Source organism: Eimeria tenella, genomic scaffold (genome assembly GCF_000499545.2).
Source record: "Eimeria tenella Houghton genomic scaffold, Eth_scaff137, whole genome shotgun sequence".
NCBI classification, from domain to species: Eukaryota; Apicomplexa; class Conoidasida; order Eucoccidiorida; family Eimeriidae; genus Eimeria; species Eimeria tenella.
The window spans coordinates 1,920-25,604 of record NW_013541509.1 but is presented as its reverse complement, the minus strand read 5'-3'; the positions used below and the strand labels follow the sequence as shown (position 1 = coordinate 25,604).

The window sequence follows — 23,685 nt, the reverse complement described above, 5'->3', positions numbered from 1 at the left end:
AGCCATCGCGCGCCCCAGGCCCCCTATGCGGCCGCCGCGCGCGCGCGAGTTGTATCTGCAGCAAACCAAACCCTAAACCCTAAACCCTAAACCCTAAATGCGGGTCCCTCCCGAACCCCAAACCCTAAACCCCAAACCCCAAACCCTAAATGTGGGCCGGCCCCTCCCAAACCCCAAACCCTAAACCCCAAGCCCTAAACCCCATGCCCCAAACCCCAAAGCCTATACCCCAAACCCTAAACCCTAAACCCCAAACCCTAAACCCGCTAAGCACCTGCTTCTGTTGTAAAGAGGCCCCGAACGAGCAGCAGCAAGGCCGCGGCTCCTGCCTATAATCTTATCTCGGCCCCGGGGGCGGTACGGAGACGCTCGGCCTGCAGGAGGGACACCCACTAAACCCTAAACCCTAAACCCTAAACCCTAAACCCTAATCCAATGCCGACACCGTCAGGTCACCACCGCTTCCTCCACAGCCTTGCGCCTGACGTCCCAAAGAGTGCAGGGGCCCCCAGGGGGCCCCCAGGGGGGCCCCCACAGGGGGCCCCCCAGGGGCCCCCGCAGCAGGGGCCCCCTTCGCTGCTGCCTACTTCGGGGTCCCTCGCAGCTGGGGGCCCCACAGGGCACAGGAGGGGCCTCTGCAGCGGCTGCACTTCAAACCCCGGGGGGCCCCGGGGGGCCCCCCGGGGGCCCCACAGGGACTTTCCTCGCTTGGACCCCCGCCCAGCGTTCCCCCCAAAAAAAACTTCCACAAGTGCAGCAGGGGCCCCCCGGGGCCCCCCGGGGGCCCCCGGGAGCCCAGGGGGCCCCCCAGGGGCCCCCAAGGGCCCCCGGAGGGCCTCAAAGGCGTGTGGAGTCTGCATGCGTCTCCCCGCAGATCAGGACGAGAGAAGGGAAGGAGACAGAAGAGAATTGGAGTTAAGTCGGAGCAGGATTTAAGAAATAAAGACAAAGGAGAAAGAAAGACAGAAACTCTCACCCAGCTGGCCGCCGCGGCCACGAGCGCTGTAGCTCCGCACCATCTTCTGGTCTTCTTGTACGGATTAGGAAAGCAGCAGGCAGCGTGGCTGCATGCAGCGGGTCTTTTCTCTAAATAGAAGTTTGGCGGCTTTTGAAAAGTCTAAAAAGGCCTGATTAGGGGAAAAAACGGGGTGCTGCAGGTGCCTGACACCTGCTGCTGCTGCTGCGGCGCTGCTGCTGCTGCTGCTCCTGGTGCCGCCTTTGCTGCACCTCCCCTCGCCGCTGACGCCCCGCGGGTCTCAGCCAAGCGATGCCCGATCTAAATTGCTGCAAATACTAAACAGCAAATGCGCATTTGGTTTTGCTGCTGCTGCTGCTGCTGCTGCTGCTCCCGTTGGCTTCCAGCGGGCGGCCGCACATGCAGCGCAGGCTGCTGCTGGGGCGGCAACCGCCGCATCAGCTGCAGCAGCGCTGCGCGGGTGTCGCCGCGCGAATTCGAGTGTCTCAGGTTCCATTTGTTGCTTTAATTCATAAGTTTTGTTTAATTTCATTTGTTTTATTTTCCAAGTTCCCGAAATTCCCTCCAGGTGCCGGGCTCTGGTGTTGCAGACTCGGGGTGACTCGGTGAACCCTGTCGACTGTCTTCAGCGCAGCTTCCGTCTGCCCGCAGCAGCATTTGCGGCAGCAGCAGCAGCAGCAGCAGCAGCAGCACTGACCTGAGCAGCAGGAACGTCGGCAACAGCAGCAAGGTGCGTGCTGCTGCTGCCTCCCCGAGCCCACAGGTGCAGCCAGCCCAGCTAAGGTAGCCATGGAGCTCGACAGATTAGTGACGCAACAGCAGCTAGCTGCCCAGCAGCTAGCCAGCTAGCCAGGGCCACTGAGTGTGCAGGGTTTGCTGCTGCGTTGATTTGCAGAAGCCGTTACTTCCGCCGTTTCTGCAAATGTTTTTTTCAACAAGACAAAGACACGGAAGCCCCGCGGTGCTGCTGTCGTTGCTGCTTCTCTGGGGAGCAATGGCAGCAAGCTTGAGAGCTGCAGCCGCAGCAGCAGCAGCAGCGAGTGCAGTTGCAGCAGCAACTGCAGCCACAGCAGCAAATGCAGCCCCCGCAGCAACTGCTGCGACTGCTGCAGCAGAAGCAGCGGACAAATATGCCTATGTAGTTCAGCAGCTCAAAGAGGCTAAAGAAAACCTCGAAGCCGCAGCAGCAGCAGCAGCAAGTGGCGCTGCAGCTGCTGCTAAGGCGCCTTTGCTGATCGCCGTCAGCAAAACCCACCCTCCTGCTGCTGTTGCTGCTGCAGCAGCAACAGGCCACCGCCACTTCGGGGAGAACTATGTTGCTGAATTAGTTGAAAAGGCGCAGAAGCTTCCCGAGGACTACCATTGGCATTTGATTGGTAAGTTAGCAGCAGCAGCAGCAGCAGCAGCGGCAGCAGTTAGGTGATGCTGCTGCTGCTCCTGTGTCGTGTTTCTCGTCGCTGCGGTGGCCGCGGCAGGTGCAGGGCGGCTCAAGTTTGTAGCATAAAAGGAAGCAGTTTTTCTGCTGCTGCTGCTGCTGCTGCTGCTGCTGCTTCAGGAAAGCTGCAGACGAACAAAGTGAAGACCTTGGTGGCTGGAGTCCGCAACCTGTACTCCGTAGACTCTGTGGACTCCGTCAGATTGGCTGAAGTGCTGCAGCGCGAAACTAAAAAGGCCAACAGACATCTCAATGTGCTGGTGCAGGTGAGCCGCAGCAGCAGCAGCAGCAGCAGCGGCAGCAGCAAGGCAGCTGCAGCGAAGGCATGGCGGGGAAAATGATAAGTAATATTAGGGAGGGGTAAAATACAAAAGTATTTAGCTGTTGCTGAGTTCATGTATGCAGTTAGCGCATTTGTAAATATATAAATGTTTATATTTCAGATTTTATAGATATTTTCATAAAGACATGAAATATGAACATATTTTGACATACTTTTTTGCATAATAAGAGGCCTTTGAGGAGTGCAGCTCATGATTAATTGATTCAGATTTTTATAATTAGTTTAATTTTTAAAAATGCCAAAACATTTGCAGTAACTTGCATGCGTGGGGTGTGCGTACAGGTCAACGCCGGGGGCGAGCCCCAGAAGAACGGCGTTCTCGGAGATGATTGGAACTCCACAAAACATTTATCTCTTTCTTTAGTTTATTATATTTTAGATAAATGTCCCAATTTGAAGTTCAGAGGATTCATGACTGTGGCGTGAGGCGCAGCACAAGTACCCATTTGCTGCTGCTGCTGCTGCTGCTGCTGCTGTCGAACAGCCTTTGCTGCCTATTTCCATTTTTGTAAATTTGCAAATGAGTCTGGATTAAAACACACTTTTCATGCAAATGCGGTCTAGGGTTTAGGGTTTAGGCGTCTGCAAGAACACGCCCGAGACGTGGTCTTGCAGGCGCCTAAACCCTAAACCCTCACGAAAACACCTACAGATGTGCGGGCATTTGCTTGCATTTAAATGCTGCATGCAGAATGCATTTGTGGAATCTTTTGCTGCCCCATTTAGTCCCCAACTTATCACTGAGTGCCTTAAGATATGATCTTGGAGAATATGGAAAGTTATTCTTAAATTAGATCTTTTAATTTAAAAGGTTTCATCTTGAATCTTTCAGATTGTTTTACCCTGCATTTGTTTTTCCTTTTTATTGTTTTCTTGCTGAACGAGCTCTCTGGTTCTGTGGCGGTTAACCCACAGCCCCAAACCCTAAACCCTAGCCCTAAACCCTAAACCCAAGAGCTGGGGTTTGTTTGCCTGCAGGCCTCAAGACGTTGATGAGGCCCTTTCGACTTTCAAAAGGATGAAAGAATTAAAAGAAGAAGCAGCTCGAGACGAGAAAATAGCTGCAGCCTTAAATGGTGAGGACTTTTCAAGTTTTGCAATTGGAAAATAAAATAGTTTAAAACTATTTATTTATTTAAAATAAATAGTTTAAAAAAAGTAAAACACAATTAACAAATTTAATTGCAAGTGCAAGAACTCCACAAGCTAAAGTTCGATTTGTAAATCATTTGTCTTATTTTTAGAATAAAAAGATTTGAATTATTTGAATTTGACGCAAAGGCGAGAATTTGGTTTTTTTCTCACCACCACAAAAGACAAATTAGCAGATTAGAACAAAAAATAGAAAAAAGAGAAATTAAATTTATTGAAATATTAGATTTATTCAAATAAAGAAGTATTGAATTACAGATTTTTTGAAATCTAGATTTATTGAAATATAGATTCATTGAAATATTAAACTTATTGAAATATTAGACTCATTGAAGAGCAGATTTATTGGAATGTAGATTTATTCAAGTATCAGATTTATTGAAATGAATATTTATTGAAATGAGGTTTATTGAATTATGGGATTGTTGAACCATGAGTTTATTGAAATATGATTTAGTGGAATAGGATTTTTAAAGGTATATTTTTTTCCAAGTATTTATTGAAGTAAGATTTATTGAATTGTAGATTTGTTAGAATATTAGATATGTTGAAATCTAGAATGGTTGAAATGTAGAATTATTGAATTATACGTTTTCACTGAAATGTACATTTATTGGAATTGATTCATTGAATTATGTATTTGTTTTATTGAGTTACATATTTAGCAAAATATTAGACTTGTTGTAATACAGACATTGAAATATAGAATTGTTGAATTGTGGGTTTGTCGCAATATGTATTACAAGATGTATTACTGAAATATAGGTTTATTGAATTATATATGTTTATTGAAATACAGATTTATTGAAATGTATGCATTTATTTAGCTACATATTTATTGGGATAAGATTTATTGAATTATGGATTTGTTGAAATGTTTGTTTTCAGGCGAAGACCTCGAGCTGAGCATGGGCATGTCAAGAGATATGCAAACAGCAGTAGAGAACGGCAGCACTCAAGTGCGAATAGGCACAGCAATATTTGGGGCTCGGGGGCCCCGCAGAGTTTAAAGTTTGAACCCTTTGTTGAATTTTTTATTCCGGAAAGTTTCATTTTCCTCAAATTGCATCCCTGGCACTTTGCTGCTGCATGCAAGTGCAATTGCCCGGTCTTTGCTGGAGTTGCTGCATGCGCGGATTTGCTTTCATGGCGGAGTGACCTGAAGATGCCTTTTTTCCATTAGTTCTGCACAATTTTTTGCAAACCAGCAGCAGCAGCAGCAGCAGCACTAGAGTGCTGGAGCTGCTGCTGCGAATAGGGTGTGGCGTTGCCTCTATTTTGGCGTTCAAGACGCCGCAGTGATCTCCACTTTTCTTGCGTGCATGCATGCATGCAGCAGTGCATGCATGCATGTAGTGGTGCATGCGGGCTCGATTTGTTCACCTATCTCGACTTACTGCGATTAAGGTTTTCCGTTTGCCGATTATTTTCAAGCATCTTGTCTCGGAGTACTTTTTGCCACCTCCTTTGCCTCTGCTAAATCGGACCAGTGGTCAGTACTCTTCTGTTGCATTTGTCCTTCTTCAAGCGGCAGTGACTGCATATCGACCAAAGCCGCCCGCTTGCCTTTATGCGCATGCATGCATGCATGCATGCAGCAGTGCAGGTAAGTCGCCTAATTAAAAGAATGGAGTAAGACAATTTATATGAAAATAGCCAGAAAATGCCAGATCCATGGATGACCATGGGAGCTATTCTATTAGAGCTTTAATTCTTCTAGAAGTGTCGGCAATTATTCACATTCGCAGCAAAACATTTGTACTCATTTGCATTATAGGCAGTTTGGCCTTGCAGCAACAGCAGCCTAGGCCAACAGCTAGAAGGTGAAGCGCAGCAGCAGCAAGGCGAAGAGAAGATTTAACTCCTGCAGCCCGTTTGTGCTGCTTTTTTTTGGGAAAGTGAGATACTGCTTAAGAGGATAAGGCGGAGGCAGCTGGCTAAGCCGTGGCCGCGGACTCAGGCTAAAATAACCCGCTGAGCGTCTGTGGAACACTTTTGAAAGTTCACTTGGTGCTTTAGATGTCGACGAGCGAGTGTGTATCTATGCCTGATCTGCACGATACCTATGTATGCTATGTATGGGCTAGGCTTGGCTCAGCTCGTTACACTTTGGGGGCACTTTCAGCTATAGAAACATATATATCCATCAGGGTCTTATCATAATAACTGGCATAGCTTTTTGACTATTAGAACATATATATTCGCGCAAAACAGAAACCGTTTACGTGTACACCTGTAAAACCGGAGAAACAGGGAGCAAGGCACAGGCCTCCCCAGGGCGTTCAATGCCCACGAAATCATTCACAGAACGAAGGCGACCACCGCCGAATCAGCAACTGTGGATCCTCAGCATTCGAGCACGCTTCCTCGAAAGCCGCTATTCCAGGGACTAAAAGCCGGACCGGCGCTCGCGATGGCGCTCTAGGTGGATTCAAACTGGGAGATCGTTCAGTAGGAGCGGGAGGTAGAGCCGCTATGTGAACTTGATGTAAATGACTGTGGCAATATAGCCAGAAATAGTTTTCAAACATTTTGCTCACACAGTAAGGCCGGAAGTGGACCAACACATCTTAGGGAAAGTGGTGCCTCTAGCAGCCCAGAATCTGTTCACATAGTCGTTCTGTGTCTCATCCGTTTCCCATGTAACCCATGTTGAATCCCTTTCCAGTCGAAAAAGCCATGACGCTTCTACAGGTCTGATAGAAGTTGCATCGACCCCGCACTTACCTGGGTAGATTTGCGGGGGGCAAGGTACATCGACCTCACTCACTGGACAGTTCCAGCCTAGTAACCCGGTGGCTTTCCACAAGTCCACCCGACCCCACTGTGCTGTCAGTCGCCCTCTTGGGAATTTAACCTTATCAAAGAAGCCCGTGTCAATCAGGTGCTGTGGACATGATGCATGTTTATTGTTCTCTTCCTGAATGCTTGGATCTACACGGAACCTTGCTGAAAGGTCGTCGCACCTCAGAAGTCCTGCAGGCGGAGTGATTAATGCACCTCTTCACAAGGTTTTAGCCAATGACAGCAAGCACGTGCTTCTCTGTGGAGCTACTTTGCAGGTTATGCCTTTCGCAATCAGGCAAAGATCTGATATACGCTCTTTGGAGGTTTTGACTCTGTGTGAGTCACCTACTTTCGCTACTTTCAGGGCAGCCACACAAGTGACCTTCCACGGCTTGAAGAAGAAAGTACTTGTGTTGAGATGTTGGCTCCATTGTCACATTCACCCAGCGTCATGTACTACCAGATGAACCCAAAGATTGTGCCAAGAATTATACGCTCGCTTCTTCCAGTCTCCTGAAAAGTCGGAGCTATCGCGTTCACCGATGTCACGACGAGGCATTCGATTTCCATCGTACACCCGGGGCTGCCAGTCTACTGGGATGCTTCGAGGAAATGACACATCAGCTCCCACTGCATGCAAGTAACCGTATATAGGATACGTCTTGTACTGTGGGCTGTCGGGGCTGGGGAAACGCACCGTGTCCTGCCAAGATTTTTCGGGAACTTCTTCATATGTAGTGCACGAAGTAGCTGCAGTGTCATCAGAAGGATACTGTAAAACAGTACTGCTCGCTCACGCTTGTCTGGATGTTGAAGTTGGCTATTCAGCATTCTTCACCTACAGAAAGCTCAACCACTGCTCAGCTGGATTAGGGCTCACGCCTAAGATTTGCTGTAGGATATGTGTAAAGTGGGGGACAAAACGAATTAAATAAGATCCTTCAAGGACTGAAGAAGACGTAGATTTTTCATGACAATGCTATTTAGAGCCTTTCCAACATTAGACACTAGCATACTCACGTTCATTTCTGATAAAGTTTCGACGACGTGCCAAGCCAAATGCAAGGTAATTGAGGAATTAAGATTAGGGACCCATTATTTTTTTTTCCTCCTCAAAGTGAGGTTTGATGCGAGAACAAGTGCGGCTTTTAGCCTGGGGTGGAGCTTTCGGAGACTAGCTTTATCGAGGGTCCTAATGCTTCATCCAGGTGGGTGACAAAGCAAGCAGGACCGGAAAAATCGCGCGTACCTTCGCCTCCCGAGAAGAAAAGGTTGTTACAGACGTTCAGTGACTCATATGTCTTTTCATTAAACTGTCGATCAAGGCCTAGTCGTGTCAGGTCCACTGCTTGTTTGATGCTTCCCAGAGATGGACTGCCCCGAATGCATCTCCGCAGCAGCTGCTTTGCTGCTGTAATACGGCTTTTTCTGGAGGACGGATTTTGGGCAAGGGCCGAACGATCGGCCGGTTTCATCAACTATAATTACAGGAGTCATACTTGTTTCTTCAGGAGGATGCATGAACGTCCCTACACCAGCTGAACCTTCTGCGCTGGCTCTGCTCGCATGATGACATTCATCCGGTTCTCTCCTGATAAGCACGCTGCGCACGGTCGAATTGCCCTCTGCCATTATTGAGGCGCCATCTTCCCCTCTTGCAAATTTGTTCAACAGTTCTACCGCTGTTGTTTCTGTCGAATTCTGGTGCCCACTGATCTCTCCTGTTTTGTAAGGCATTTTCTCAAGCAAAGAGTAAACTGGAGAAGTGGCCCAAAATGCGAGCCACGTGACAGCGAGCGTCCAGCGTGTAATCATTTTGACTCCGCGTGAGTAGAAGCACAGTGATTAAACATAGCTTCAAGCTGGCCGAGACAAATGGCGTTTTCTCCTCATGAAATGTCCCTCAACCCTTTATCCTTTCTCTTTCAAATGCTTTTCATAAATAGGCATGCAACACTGAGCAAGGGACACCGCCAGAAGAATTTGCCAGAGCTGCACGGGTCACTTGAGCCCGATGCTCTGGAGGCTCATACGTAGAGAGTTGGGGATGAATTTGTTCCTCGGGCAAGAATTAAGCGCAAAAATTCAGTTCACTTGTGTGCAAAGGCTTGTGGACTAACCTAGTCTGCTGGGCCATCCAGTGGCCCAGCAGACTAGGTTAGTCCCAGCCTGTGCGGAGTTGCGCCCCTTCGACCATAAACTCGTGGAATAGGCACACTGAACCAATTTGCTTGAACGCCTACACTTCCGCCGAGAGGCACGCACATGTATGGTTTAACAATGAATTGTCGCAGCGTCTGTCTTGGTAAAACCACCCGTATGGCTATCTTGGTCTCACTCTCTTGGGCTTCTGCTTGAGCGTCACTCTCCTCCAGCATACCAAGGAACGGCTTTAACTTTGCAGGCCATATGAAGGTTTCCGAAAGCACTGCATTATTGCACGAGGAAGTCGCTAGTGCGGGAGCTGCTGCTTGGATCTCACGCAGATAGGTTTCATTTAAGGAAGCTCAAGGTGTGCGCTAGAGCTTCGTGTTATTTGCACTAAGAATTGGTCGCCCTCTGCCTAAATAAACCATTGTTTAGGAAACTTTAAAGCTGCCTACGCGTGGTCAGTGCACGGCAATCGCATGCAGCGAATGCATCACATGTTATACTTATAAGGCCCTCCTGCAACTGTTCTTTCTGCAACAATTCTGGCTGTATGGAGCAATGCAGCACAAGGTGGATTTCAGGCACATGACGCGGCCAGTGCTGGGTAAAAGTCACGGTGCGTCCACAGCGGAGTTTATGTATCACACCAGTAAAATGTGTTCGTGCTACGTGGCTAGATCGCTGAATCTGCGAAATTGAAGCCCGGCACATGCAACAGTTACTAGCGTCACTAGCGTCAGAGTACACTGCGTTGTACGAGAGGAGCCAGGGATCAGCAAGTCTACCAAAAGCCTCCTCAAAACGCTTCTGCTCAGACTTTCTATCTCCACGAAAAGCTGCTAGATGGCATGAAGGCATGACAGTCAATCGTGGAAGGCCGCCCTGAACCGGTGGAGCTCGCGGGAGAGAAGCAGGCATACAGCCTGCTGAAGACGACGCCAATGACACAGAAGCAAGGGAAGCAGTGGATACATCCAAAAATATGGAGGTGGTGTCCCGCACAGGTCTAAGTTTACTGTATTTAGTGTCATGCTTTTTGCCATCAGGAACGCCAGGGGCGGCAGTACAGGTCTGCACACAGGATTTGGGGGTATGGGCGCATATATTTGATACCGTAAGGGTAGCTCCGATGTTGCCCTGACGCCACAAGATATATTCAGAGATTGGGCGCGCTTTCTCCACATGGCTTGCATTACTCAGATTCAGTGGGCTCTGCTAGGGGGGCCTTCTTGTTCAATGAAATATCGTTAGACATTGCTGAAGGGAAGACCAAGCTGGGCGCCCCATCATGGGCTGTCTGAGCGGAAGAGCCAAAACAGCAGATTCTTCTAACCGGGGTCATTGCTGGCACTAAAGAATACGCAACCACAGTTTAGCTGAGCTGAGGGCCTACCATGCGGCCTGACCAGCACCTCTGATTCGTTCCTTTTAGTTAAAAAGACTTACGCTTTGCTCTCTAGCAGTTCTGGGAGCAAAACGCTGGGACGGTCTCCACCCTCTCGCAAACACATGTCCAAGTGTAGATCCTGATGCGATGAGTGTCTTACAAAACTCATACGGGTGGCGTCCATCAGAATGCTCGAATCACGTTGGGGCGGCAATGATGATCGTTTCATCCAGCATATATTGGCCTATTAGTGTGGGGTTGAGACATGATGGTGCCTACACTATACCCTTTCAGATCCTGCACAAGCAAATCACTACGGCCCAAATGTATGTGTTGGCAAGTATCAACAGGGATGGGCTTGCCTGTAGATGTGGGCATCTACAGGCAAGCCAATCCCAGAGGAACGTCTTTGCGCTGATCTGATAGTATATTTGTTGCATTGCTGTTCTGATAAAAACACTAGCTGGAGCACTAATTCTACGAACACACGCAGAATTGCCTCATATCCACGATAAAGGGTGTCGTGACACGTGCGTACTACAATTTAAACTTTGTATGACTATATATAGGAAGGGACTGCATAGGACCCTTTCTGTTTCAGTCCCAGTAACAACTGACTATATTTTGGTTAGATACTTTGAACTGAAGTAGCATCGTTTTTGCCTCTACTGGTGGTATCACAGAGTCCTTCTTTGCACAGTGTGCAAGCAGCAGCGTCGATGAGGGACAGTCCTTTGGTTCCACCGGAGGTGTCACTATGTATGTAACGGGCACAGCGAAGCAAAACGTGCTGAGCCGTTCTCGTGCGCCCATCGGCAGACAACTGCTGCGCTGTTGACACCCAGCTGCAAGTCCCAGGCAGATACTGCAAGCTGCCTTCCCTATTACGCACGGGAAGGTGAGGAAGCTGCGTGAAGCGGAAGCAATGGCCAAGAAAAAATCATACAGCAAAAACTGTGAGGACCTTGCTGAGGCAACAAATAAGAAAAAACGGTACCAGCAGGACCACAATATCCATCCATACTTCTTCAGATTCGGCAGCTGCTGCAAGGGACGCTTTACACTACATGCAAGGTAGACCCCGTCTCGATTGGCCAGCTTCAAGAAGAACTAGCTCTCATTCAGGTCTATGACAAGCTGAACAAAACGCTGTGCTGCATGCACTCCAGCATTGCTCTTTAAAAATGCTTGCTAATAAGATATAACCTGTTCACGAGCAAGGCATGCCGTCATCGCAATTGGAAGCAATTCTGACGAAGCCATCCACAGCAACACAGTCCATAGTTCGTCGCCGCTCGCCATAGCATTTTCATCAGATATAACAAAGAGGGTAGCCTGTACAGGGGGATATTGAAAACTGAACGCAATTACCTTTGTGAATGCCTGACAAGCCCGCCCAAACATGGCGAAGAGATTCGTGAGGCCACTACTTCGGTAGATGCATGACCTTTCAGTCCACCAACAGTGATGATCACACAGCCTACGTGTTGTTTATACTGCTGAGAGAATCACTAATTTTCAAAGTTCACTGGGCCATAGATGTCAGACAATCTGGCGAAGTTCGCCACTCCTCTGACGACTCCCCTGTGCTTCATGCGCCTTCTGGATATAGTTTTATGATGACCTGAGCACTCTCAAAAAAGTAACCGTCCCTCCATGTCGTATTCTTCCTGTGCTTCTGTGCAGGACAGTACAAGTGCACTCAGCGAAAAAATCGGGCAGTGTTGGACTCGACTTAATGGAAAGTTGAGAGCTGCATTCGATGCAATGAGTGGAGCAAGCGGAAACTATGCCAATTAGCCAACAACACAGTACTCATCCGCTTCATCATGGCATTCAGTCCGTACACCGATCGTACCTCAACCTCACTTCCCCACCAGAGCCAGCACTTTCGGGAAGCCAATGCGGCCGCTGGAAATGATGCCTTCACTTGTGATCTCGTGTAAATGCCGCAATAATGCCAGTACTACTTAGTTATGTTTAATCGTGTCCAGCCGGTATATGTATTAGATGAATCTGTGGGCCCAGCCCCAAACACAGGTGGCGCATTTCATGGTTATGCGCAGGTAAATATGTAGAATGAGGGTCTTGCATTTCTAAAGATGGCTGACGTTGTGCAAAGCCCGAGTTCTGGGTGATTTTTGGAGGCCGGCAAGTCTCACTTCGCCACCATATGGCATTTTGAGGACGTTCATGGATAAACGCGGGCTTTTGTCTTCACGCAGAATTTTTGTTTGGATGCTGCCCTCGAAGCCCATGCACAAAGAGTACACCTTCTTCGCCTCCGAGTTGCCGACGCTCGAAATGCAGAGTTCATCGGACTTTGAGTTCAAAGTAGGATGGGGGATCCTTTGTAAAACTGACTGGGAGTCGGGATATTCTCGAGCTACTCGGTAGTCATTGTCAAATTGAGGCTCAGTTCTGTGAAGCTGCAATTTTTTGGCGGCCCTCACAGGGCTGCGAAAAGTTTGGTCTTTAACGGGTGGCCTGCAGAAAGATCAAGGTATGTTACGTGAGTACAGAAAATATCAGCGGGAAGTCAGGTCTTTAACTGGTGGCCTGCAGAAAGAACAAGGTACGTTACGTGAGTAGAGAAAATATTAGCACTTATAGTTACCAACCACAGTACATAAGGAGGAGGCTGGTTTGCGGGAGGTTTGCGGGAGAAGTGGGGCAGGAACGTTTTCGAGTGCTGCCTTTCAGTTCACTTTCCAGTTGGTTCAGTGTGTGAGAGGTACGATACGGAAGGAGCAAACAAACGAGTGGAGACGGTTAAAAGGAGGCATTCTGCTGCTGTTGTGACGACCTCAGCTGGAAATTGAATAGCCAACTGTTCAGCGCTGTGGGCTAATGTGAAGAAGACGGCGAATAGTGCAGCAAGTAGGTTCAGCACTAAACGAGTACTTCATGGCTTGAGCGACAAGGCAGTCCTTTGACTTGTGGCTTGTGGGATCTAAGCTGTTGTGAGGACACGGTGAACTGCACCGCCGCCTGTATCGGCGCCTAGCTTAGTGCGGTAGAGGCTTCTGCAGAGTGAGCAGGCGTACAGGTTAGACCATACAGCTTGGTGATCATCCAGTGGCCTGAAAATCACCTTAGGCCAAGAATAGTGAAGGCAACTAAGTCGGCAAAACCTGGGGGGGTTCCAACGAAAGCTCTCCATCCGACAACAAGATTATCTCCCCTCCAAACACCTCCATCAACGCAGCTCGTACACGCACAACGTAACACATTGTCTCTCACCACTAGCCCCTCCTTGAACGCAAAAAAATCATACTGGCAGTAGCGTCTGCAAGGTCACAAATTGCAAACTCGTGCGTCGCAACTCGACCCTTCATATGACACATCGCATATATGCAACGTACTTTCTGCACGTTCCAAACATGGAAGCAGCAAAGATTAATGATGTTTTACCTTGATGCTGCTCCACTCCGATAACGGTAATATTCTGTTCATGCAACCCTTTCCATATCTTCAGTTCCGCTCGTCATGGCAACACCTCCATCAGAGCATCATACAACACGCACAACGCAAAACGTTGTTTCTCTCCACGAGTTCCTCTGCCAACGCCGCAAAATCGTTCTCGCAGTTCCCTCTGCCACGTCACACACTGCTATCTCGAACATCGCAGCTCGACCCTTCATAGAACACATCCTATCCACGCAACGCACTTTCTGCACGTTCCAAAAAGGGCAGCCATCAGCGATTCATACTGCTCCACTACCGCTCAACTCCGTGCCGCTCGAGATAGTATGTGCTGTTCGTGCGCCTCTCTCCATGTCTCCAGTTTTACTCATCATGATAACACCTCCATCAACGCAGCTTCAACACGCACAAAGCAACACATTGTCTCTCACCACGAGCTCCTCAGCTAACGCGGCGGAGTCATTCCCGCAGCTCCCTCTGCCACTTCACACACTACACATTCGTACGTCGCGGATCGACCTGCATATGGCACACCCCATATTCCCAACACACGTCCTGTGCGTTGCGAACATTGCAGCCGTCAGCGGTTCACACTGCTCCACTACCACTAAACGCGCCGCTTGAGTGAATCTTCTGTTCATGCACGAGTCTTCGTGTTTCTCATTCCGCTCGTCATGACACCACCTCCATCAACGCCGTTCCCAACACGCACAACGCAAAACGTTGTCACTCACCACTAGTTCCTCTGCCAACTCCGCAAAATTATTCTCGCAGTTCCCTTGTGCCACTTCACACACTGCTTAGTCGTACGTAGCGGCTCGACCCTCCATATGACACATCCTTCGCACGCAACACACGTCCTGTGCGTTCCAAACAGGGCAGCCACCAGCGGTTCACACCGCTGCACTCCTACTAAACTTCGGGCCTCTCCACATAATGTTCTGTTCACGCACCTCCCTGCATGTCTCCAGTTCTGGTCGCCGTGACAACCTGTCTATAAACGCAGTTTCCAACTCGTACAACACAAAGCATTGTCTCTCACCAGGAGCTCTTCTGCCAACGCGGCGAAATCATCGCCGTACTTCACTTTGCCACGTCACACACTGCTGACTCGTACATCGCGGCTAGACCCTTCATATGACACACTTCACGCAGGCAACGCACCACCTGCGCATTTGAAACAAATCAGAAATCAGCACATCACACTGTTCCACTTCCACTGAACTCCGCGCCGCTCGAGAGTGTCTGCTGTTCTTGCAATTCTTTGCATGTCCCTAGTTCCGCTCGCCACGATCCGTCAACGCAGCTTCCAACACGCACGGAGCAAAACATTGTCTCTCGCCACGAGCTCCTCTGCCAGCGCGGCGAAATCATTCCCGCAGCTCCCTCTGCCATGTCACACACTGCTAACTCCTAGGTCGCGGCTCGACCCTTCACATGACACATCCCATGCACGCAACAGACGTCCTGTACGTTCCTAACAGTGCAGCCATCAGCGAGTCACACTGGGACACTCCCACTAAACTGCGCGCCGCTCAAGAGAGTGTTATGTGCGTGTAACACTCTCAATGTTATCAGTTTCAGTCGCCATGACCCACACCTCCGTCAGGGGAGCTTCTAGCACGGAGTTTGCAGAGTATTGTTGCCATTACCGTCTTTTCTATCATTGGATATTATTTGAAGCACCCCGTTTGCCACGTGATCACTAGAAGCTTTGCCAGCTCGGCAAAATACTATGCTATCCAGTTTAGCCGAAGCGTCATACTACAGACCGCGCCTCACGCAGCCCCAGTTCAAGCATTCACTGCGCCCACGCATATTCCGCTTCGATATTTCATACGACACTTCCCGTGCAAGCACATTTCCTGCGCCTTCCAAATACTGGAGCCACAGCGACTAGTGCTTTCCCACAGCGACTGAGTTGCACTTGGCTTAAATCCTAGCATATTTTCTGCAAGCCAAAGGATGTCATTTAAAATATTGCGATCGCTGCCACCATTAAAAGAAATCCACAGTACCTTGTCACCATTTCCCCCACCCACATGGCATCATTTTCCTTTTTGCTCCAATGCAGCGCCAGAGCCTCCCCGCAGCTTTGCAGAACTTGCGGTTTGCCACTTTGGCCCGTGCTTTGTCTGGTTCGTCAGGTGAAGAGAAACATTTAATGAATCATGAATTTAGGGACCTGCTTTACATCCTTTTCCAGTGTCATTCTTGAGCTCCAAAGATCGTTATTGTTTCGGTACAGTCATGCAGAGTTAGTGTCCCCTTAAACTCTGAGTACAGTGAAAGCATCAGTCTTTCGCCGGTACACATGCAGTTGCTTTTTCAAGGGTTAGAAGGATGACTAGGTCTGAAGTTGAAATATCGGCTGTTGCTCTGCCTCTAGCATTGTCTTTGGACGCGAAAAGCAGCTGGAGGGATTTTTTGCTGCACAGTGCTCCCCAAAGTCATCTCATAATATTCCGGAGTGCCATAGAGCTGAGGTTGACTGTATAGGCTGCAATGTGAAATAAAATGGGGACAGTATCTGAAAACACTTCAAGGCCTACAGAGCAGGTAGATATGTCCTGGACTGAAAGGTTTCCCCCGCGAATGTTGTGTTTTTGGTCAAGCGAAGAACCCCTAAGTGGCATATAACATTTCATAACTGCAATGCCTACGACCAATGCGACCAAGACGACGGCAAGCCCTGCAGGTGGAGACTGCATCTACGACTGGTAAGTACAAGCGAGGCGAGTTAACACAATTTATCATCATTCACCTTACTATACACGATGCCTGTACTCTTCTGGTCGCGTTGCCCTCTTGCTAAAGGATGTCCTCAATGCCATCTTGCTGCAGTGGCACCTGAGACAGAGGCACGTAAGCATATCCCGTTTCATGATCTATGGGTGGCTGTGGAGCTGGTTTGGGTTTTGGCTTTTGTGGTGCATGGGTTCTAGAAAAGTTTCAGCTCGGTATTTTTGGTACAGATATTCAGATGAAGTGATTTGCCGTAGCCCTTTAAAGTATTTGGTGCACTGCCAGTTTTTCCTGCCATTCGAGCTCAAAGTGAAACAGGGTCCCCGATTCCTCTATGTGGCGTTCCCCCGCTTGTATCTGATGATTGAAGCATTCACGCCCTTTTTTCGAATTTTGATAAATTTAAAGCAAGTTGATTCTTGTTTTTCTAAACCGACTAAATTTTTCAAATGCCCCTTTCCTAGCTCGCACTCCGCGGTCTCGGCTGCCCTCCATCTTCCCCATACAAGTAGCGGCGGAGGCTGCACATTCGTAACAGATGTAGCTACTGCTGCTTTAAATGTTATGGAAGCAGCGCGAATCTTAGCTCATCTTGGTGAATAACTGTCTTGAAATATGGAACCGCCGGCGTAGCAACTGCATTTTTGTGGTAGTAGTGCGGTAACTAGGCTGCGCAAGTTGAAGGCTCATAGAGCAGCAAAATGACTTTCTGTTTAAGTGTAACTTAAAGCATACAATCCGAAGCTCAGTCTGAACCGAGGCAGTTTACGAAAGGGCGGCAGCCTTTAGGTGAATGGTGACGGCTAATGAGATCGGAAAACGCAAACTGTCCCGTCGCAGTGATGTGATAACGACAGCTTAGTAGCTTTACACAATGGATCTAAATGCTGGCCTTCATCAAATTTCCCACAGCAAATTAGGGCCACCATAATGCAGCTTTTCCCACAATTTAGGGAAAAGCTGTCGCTCTCCAGTGGTCGCCATGAAAGCTTCATGTAATTGTTGCGATGCTGTTGCGATATACATAAGCTTTCAGAATGCAAAGGCTCGCAATTTCGGTGACGTGTTCAACCTAACTCGAATCCTACGTGGTCGCGCCGCCCGGGAATTTACATCCTGGTGCACTTCCAAGGCCTAGCAATCTAGTAGCTAAAAATCACACCAAAACAAGCTCGATATGCGTTTCCAATGTGACGTGCCGTCCTCGATTTCATGAATCCGAGCGATTACGACTTCCCTGGAGTTTTCCAGTCATTTTCTGGTGCTATCTAACTAGGACAGAGATGCTGCTCAACAGTCTCAACAGCATTAAAACAGTCTAGAGTTTCTAAAATGCATCAGAACACGTTTATAGAAAAGTACGAGTGGGCCTGGGCTACTACTGCTACGATCTGCAACTCCAGCACTGTGTGATGGTCTCACTAGCAAAGATTAACCTGAAAATATAAAGCCTCCTGTGTGTAGGGCCATCCCAAACTTGGCGACTCCCCCAGCTCTTCAGATATCTGCGCTTCTGACAATAACCCTAGCTGAGTTTCTGGGGTACCGACTACTTTTATAACCTTGCCTTGCAGTTTTGTGGACGCGGCGATACCGCGACGATACGGCAAGATCAAATTTTCCCGGTAAATCTTGATAATAAGAATTCGTCTTAATGACGTTGCGGGCAAGAAAGATGCTACGTCACAAGTTCCAATGGCAACAAAAAGGCACATACCAATTCAACACATTATGAAACATTCTGCTGTGAGGAAACGATGGCCCAGCGGCAAGCACTTGCCCGTCGTAAATGCATGCTTTTACTTTTGGAGATTGCCACAAAGACGATAAAGAAAGACCACTGTACGCTAATAGCGCGAATCGGAGATGCTGCTTACAAATTAGCACTCCTTCCGACTTACTCTTTTAAGTACTGCCGATTCGCTCTTTGCAACGCCCCGAACAGGATGTTTCCAGCAAGCGAATAGAGCAGTACAATGCTGGATACATCATCTTCAGCTGAGAGATCTGAAGATGCCCTCCATATAGCAACACGAATACAGGCTGGCATTCGGAATCGGAATAAGAATTTATTGAGCATCGGATTTTCTGGATGCTTTTTGTTACTGGCCGAATAAGGGTCGTGCAATGGTGCCGTGGTGCATAGCTTTTGGCCGAGCAACTTAATTAGAATTGGCAAGCAAAGATAAGCAAAACACTGTGATTTTTTTTTGATCTCATTTCATTTTGCCTTTCGTTTGGTTATTTCGCCTTTCCACCTATTTCACTAGGTGTTCTTCATAATATAACATAATCATTATTGTTGTTGCATTTCGGCGTGAGCTTCGGTGACCGACTTGCTTTCGGGAATCCTTGCGTCATATCGAATTTCACATGCTGTAAATTAATTCAAATGAGCTTGCGGACCCAGGACCACACGCTTCTCTCTTATCTGCAGCCGGCATATACGCGACAGAGGTCTTATTCTGACAGCAAAATGTTGGGCCGAAACGGACTTCCAGCACATGTGACAAAATTCAACGTTCAGTGCGAAAAGTGTGAAAAATTGGGAAAGAAAGTAAAGAATTTTGTTAAACGAAATAGACGGACGAATGCGCCGCGTGTAAAAGAGAGTAACAGTCGATCACCGCATGTGTGTCACTTTGTAGGAGTAGCCTCTCAAAATGAGCTGTGCCACAAAATAATCGGTGAGATGGGAGGGTAGCTTAGATTTTAACCGATATATAGGTGGTCCGCACCCTTCAGACTAGATATTGCAAATTGGCGCCAGTGATTGCCTCGTCCGGGATAACTGCTGGCGGCGCAATTGGGGCTGTTGCAATTTCCAGAAATTGTTGAGCGACGAGAAAAATGAAGTTGTTGCTAAAACTGTGCCATCCTCTTTTGCTCATTCGAGTGACTGCGAGTGATTCGTGTGTGGGCCAGTTTGCCAAGCCTGCGCTGGCACAACGGTGCCTTCCCGCTCCAACCCGTGCTGAAACAAGTGCTGGCTTTGCTTTGTCAAATACGCGATGATCCCTGTGCCATGAGATCAAATGAGGGGTTGTAACGTGGCTCATTCTTAGATGCTCTGTTCGTGATATAAGCAATTATGGAGATATGGAACTATACGTGCGTTTTGGTATCGATGGAAGAAACACAAATAGTGCAGTACAGTATGTATTCTCTGACGATTTGCTTCACAGCAGTGCTATACGCAATGTGTGGTTTCCAAAGTCAAATCACCTCTACTTCTATGGTTTAAAGATCATAAAACGTCCGCTTATCTGCAGTTGCTCTGTGCAGTGATGTCTTTGTGATGCGTGGTACTTTTTACAACCTGGTATCTGTGAAAGTGTTTTGCTGACACTGCTTCGTGATAATGCCAGCAAGCGCATGGCTTTCTCCAGTCACAGCTCGACGAGCTCCGACCGATCAACTTTAGCCAGTTGTAGTTGAATTTTATCTGGGAAGGATTCGGAATATACGTGTAGTGCCTAGAACGCGTGTCGGAAGCTGAACTGCTCATATTTTTGTTTCGTATCATCTCAGTACGTGCTATTCTTTACATTAGCGTAGTCCATGTTGCTCACGTTTTGCTTGAGTGGTCGGAGCGTTTTTTCCAGCAGATGTTACGTGCGATATTTTATCTCTTTTGCGTCACTTTGTAGTGCTAAAAGGCCGCGGTGAACTTTCGCGTTTTCTATATCTTCGATTCGAACGTCTGTATAACGTCTTTAGCGTGTACATCATTTTGCATATGCTTCCAGAGGTCCACTGATATTTTGGCCGGCCCGCACCGCTTGTGAATTTTTGGCCCGTGCAACCTTAACGCGCTTTCATCGGTTTGTCTCTATTTTTTCAGCATATTGTTCCCAGACTGCTAGAAATACCGATTTAGAGTGTGGGTCGCTCGAATAAATCATATGTTGCCCCGGGACAGGTAGTTGCTCGCAATTTTCAGCGTTTCATAAATCACGTTTATGATTCTGCTGCTACTGGAGCACTATTGCCTGCACGCGTCACGAACTAATTCAAAGTTTGTGAGTATATGGAAACGTGGCTACTGTTTGTTAGCAGAAAAACTATTTCACACATTTACTTCAGACGCGTCATTGGAGTATCCGTTTGCCAACCATGCGCACGGCTGCACACCGAATGATATCACTGCACGCAGCATTTCCTTGTTGTAATTGTATCCCAGAAAGTTAGCTATTAGGCTAATCGCCCGCTATCACATTAGCACATCATGTCCTGGGTGCTCTTATCGTTCAGCTCATCCAAGTATTTGTTCTTTTCCTCGTTGGCTGCAACAGTGAGCATGCCACGCAATCCGTCTGTAATCCAGTTCGTGCGTATGGTCGGCAGCGGAAAAATATTGCTGTGCCGGCTGGTGGAGTGCCTGTGCCGCCGGGCACGACGGTGAGGAATTTGCGTGATGAGCTTTCGTAGCAAACTTACGAAGATTACTGTTGGCACTCGTGTGACAGTGGCAAGGCAATGCCTAGCTTATGTGTGAATGCTGATGGAGCTGTACACGGCAGCTCCTCATCCAATGATTAGAAAGTGGGTTCTTCTGGGACCTGGAATAAAACCTTGTAATTATTTGTCACTCCACCACATTCAACCTTGGTTCTCTCGCACTGTATTGGCTGCATGATGCTATTGCAGTAAACCATTAATTTCTTCTATGCAAGGCACCACAGATATGGACGTTTGTCATTCTGCAGGTGGTGCGCATTACGAAGAGTCGAGCAACTAGCGCATTAATCCGGCACTATTGTGCTGAAAACGGTAGCCCTATTTATGGCAGTCGCCTGTAGCCTTGCGAGATTACAGGGTTATATAAACACTATATTTACGCAAAGCTCAAGTCCATGCAGTTGAGCTGGCTGTTGGGGAGGAGGTCGTTGTATGTGCACCTTGAAAAGTATCTATGCATCATGAAACGCACTTCGGCCCTGTTTGCTTGAGCTGATTTAGGCAGTGAGTTCATGAAATTTAGATTTAGAGCGTGCTGACACCAACTTTGCCTCAGCGACATGTGGGTGGACTAAAAAGATTTTAGGTGGACAGCCCTTCTGTTCCCCGCTTGTCAACGCCCAGCGAACAAATAAGTTTGGGCACACAAGCCTTCACAGTTCTGACAGAGTGCTGCAGAGTGCTGGACTGTGAGGACTTCGCATGAATTGTCTTCTCTTTATCTTGTGTACATCAAGATAAACTCATGGCCCACGAGATGGTGAGCCATCTCTATCGTGGACACTGAATATATAGCCTACATATGATAGGAGTAGTGAGCGGTGCAGAAAATTCCTTTTGCCAACAAATACCGCTGAAGCTTGAAAATCACCTTGCAGTGGCTGGCAAGATAAACCATAGTGCGTGGCTCGCTGATACCTATAATCCGAACCTCGCTCTTTAGTGAATTTCGCGTGGATCCAGCATCATCAATGAAGTACAATCAGGCCCTCTGGAGGTCCTTTGCACAGAGCTTTTCCTACGCTAAGAGTGCATGGCAGTCCAAAAGGATCGTGACCGAATATGCTTAACGTGAGTGAAAACGTCGGCGTGTTTTTCGAGAGGGCAAGCAAAACGGCAACTCGGGCAACACCTAGGAAGTACGTTGAACATACATTTTATCTCAATTGCTTTTTAAGTGCAGATACTCAGTTGCTGCAGTGCCCTGACCTGGCTTTTATGTAGACACGGTTTGTGGCTGTAATAGGCAGTGTGTCGCATAGTACTAGAGCTTCCGGTCCAGATGTTGCATTCTTTTTGGGCACCCTTGCGTCATAAAATTTGTATGCGTTTACCGTATGCGTTTACCTTTGCCATATATATTAACCGTCTACAGGCGTCTTTCGACACGACGTCGAATTAATATGGTAGAACGTTACTGCATTGTCCCGCATTGTGCCAGTACGTGCGCTCCTTAAAGCAATGTGTCATGATGAGATTCGAATAACGCGTTTTAAAGCTTTAGCCAGGAATAGCAAGGATATTATCTATTTTTCAGTGCCCTGTGACATTCGTCTGATCCGAACCACTTTCACGGTACATATGCCTGGTGGTAGGCACGAGCATTTCACGTTAGTAGCTCCTTGAGTGCATGTTTTGTACCAGTGACTTCCAGCGTCCCCTCATAACCTGATCGAGCCAGTCACATCTTCCTAGTCATGTAGAGGCGCGGCGGTATATACTTCCCTGGAACTACAGAGAGTGCGTCTCCTCCAATGTACGAGCGACCGAATGTCAATATGAAAGCATTCTGGCATCTTTCGTGTTGGCGAGCGTCGTACTGCCTACTGCCTAGTGTTGGTTATATAGTATACAATGCCAGCCATGTTCACGATGCAACAAGTAATTTCGTCTTGAGACATTTTTCCTAGCCCTCTCGTGCCTGTTGCTCAATGCTGTCAAGAGATACCCGCATGCTGCACCATTAGTGGTTGGATTTTGTGGCCTGTTCTGTCGTATGCACGGTTGGTATACGTCGTTTCCGGATTCGCAGCAGTCTGGAAATGTACCTTCATTCGGAATGCTTAGTGATGCTAAATATTGTGGATTCCAGAAAGTACGATTTGCTGAAGTCGGCGTTTGTGGTCCTGTCACATGTGCCGTTTAGTTGTCATTTTCTTGAGTGCCTTACCATGGCTGTGAACTGCTTTGTCCGCTACTACAGCAGCATCTGCTTTCCACGTTAAGTGCAAACGTGAAAGACTCATTCATATCGTATTGATAATGTCTAGGAAGTAAGTTCACTGGGACACAGACAAAAGAGTGGTTGAAATATTATCCCTGCTGCAGACCCTTTAAAGTTCACTACCCTTGTTTTTTTATTGTCTCGACTATTCTGCCCAAACGCTTTAGTGTTCTTGCATATGCGGTAAGTGTTTGCGAGCTATTTTGTTCGTTTAATGGCCTGCACAAACCATTCATTCCGAAAGCCCTGATGCTCTTATGTATGCGATACTTGTTTTCCAGGTACTTTGTTAGTCTGTTTGACTGCGTGCATTTGCCTTTTTCGTGGGAATCAATCTCTTCCACGTGATATATGTGCACCATTTGGGGGAGAAATAACGGAGATTTCTTCTCGCCCTGTAGAAGCGTGAGCAAGCACTGTTGAGTGCACTGTAAATGATAGGGCAAATTCAGATGAAACTTCAACACATCGTCTAAAGTTGCAGCCGCCCTACAACTTTATTGGTTGTTGCTTTACTATGGCTTGGACCAGCTAGTGCGTTACATGAGTAACCACTTGGTGAGGAAGCTAGACGGGGTCATCTCAATAACAGTCCTTG

At 47.9% G+C, this 23,685-nt stretch overlaps 1 protein-coding gene across 1 annotated transcript; it reads left to right on the top strand.

Moving 5' to 3' along the window:
* Window positions 1-1,970: 1,970 nt before the first annotated feature.
* On the top strand, window positions 1,971-4,916 carry ETH_00016750 (proline synthetase co-transcribed protein, putative; the record flags this gene model as incomplete). Its single annotated transcript, XM_013373347.1, has 5 exons — window positions 1,971-2,352; window positions 2,532-2,677; window positions 3,037-3,176; window positions 3,733-3,830; window positions 4,795-4,916. 5 exons carry the CDS (start codon window positions 1,971-1,973, stop codon window positions 4,914-4,916), a joined length of 888 nt encoding a protein of 295 aa, XP_013228801.1.
* Window positions 4,917-23,685: the final 18,769 nt, after the last annotated feature.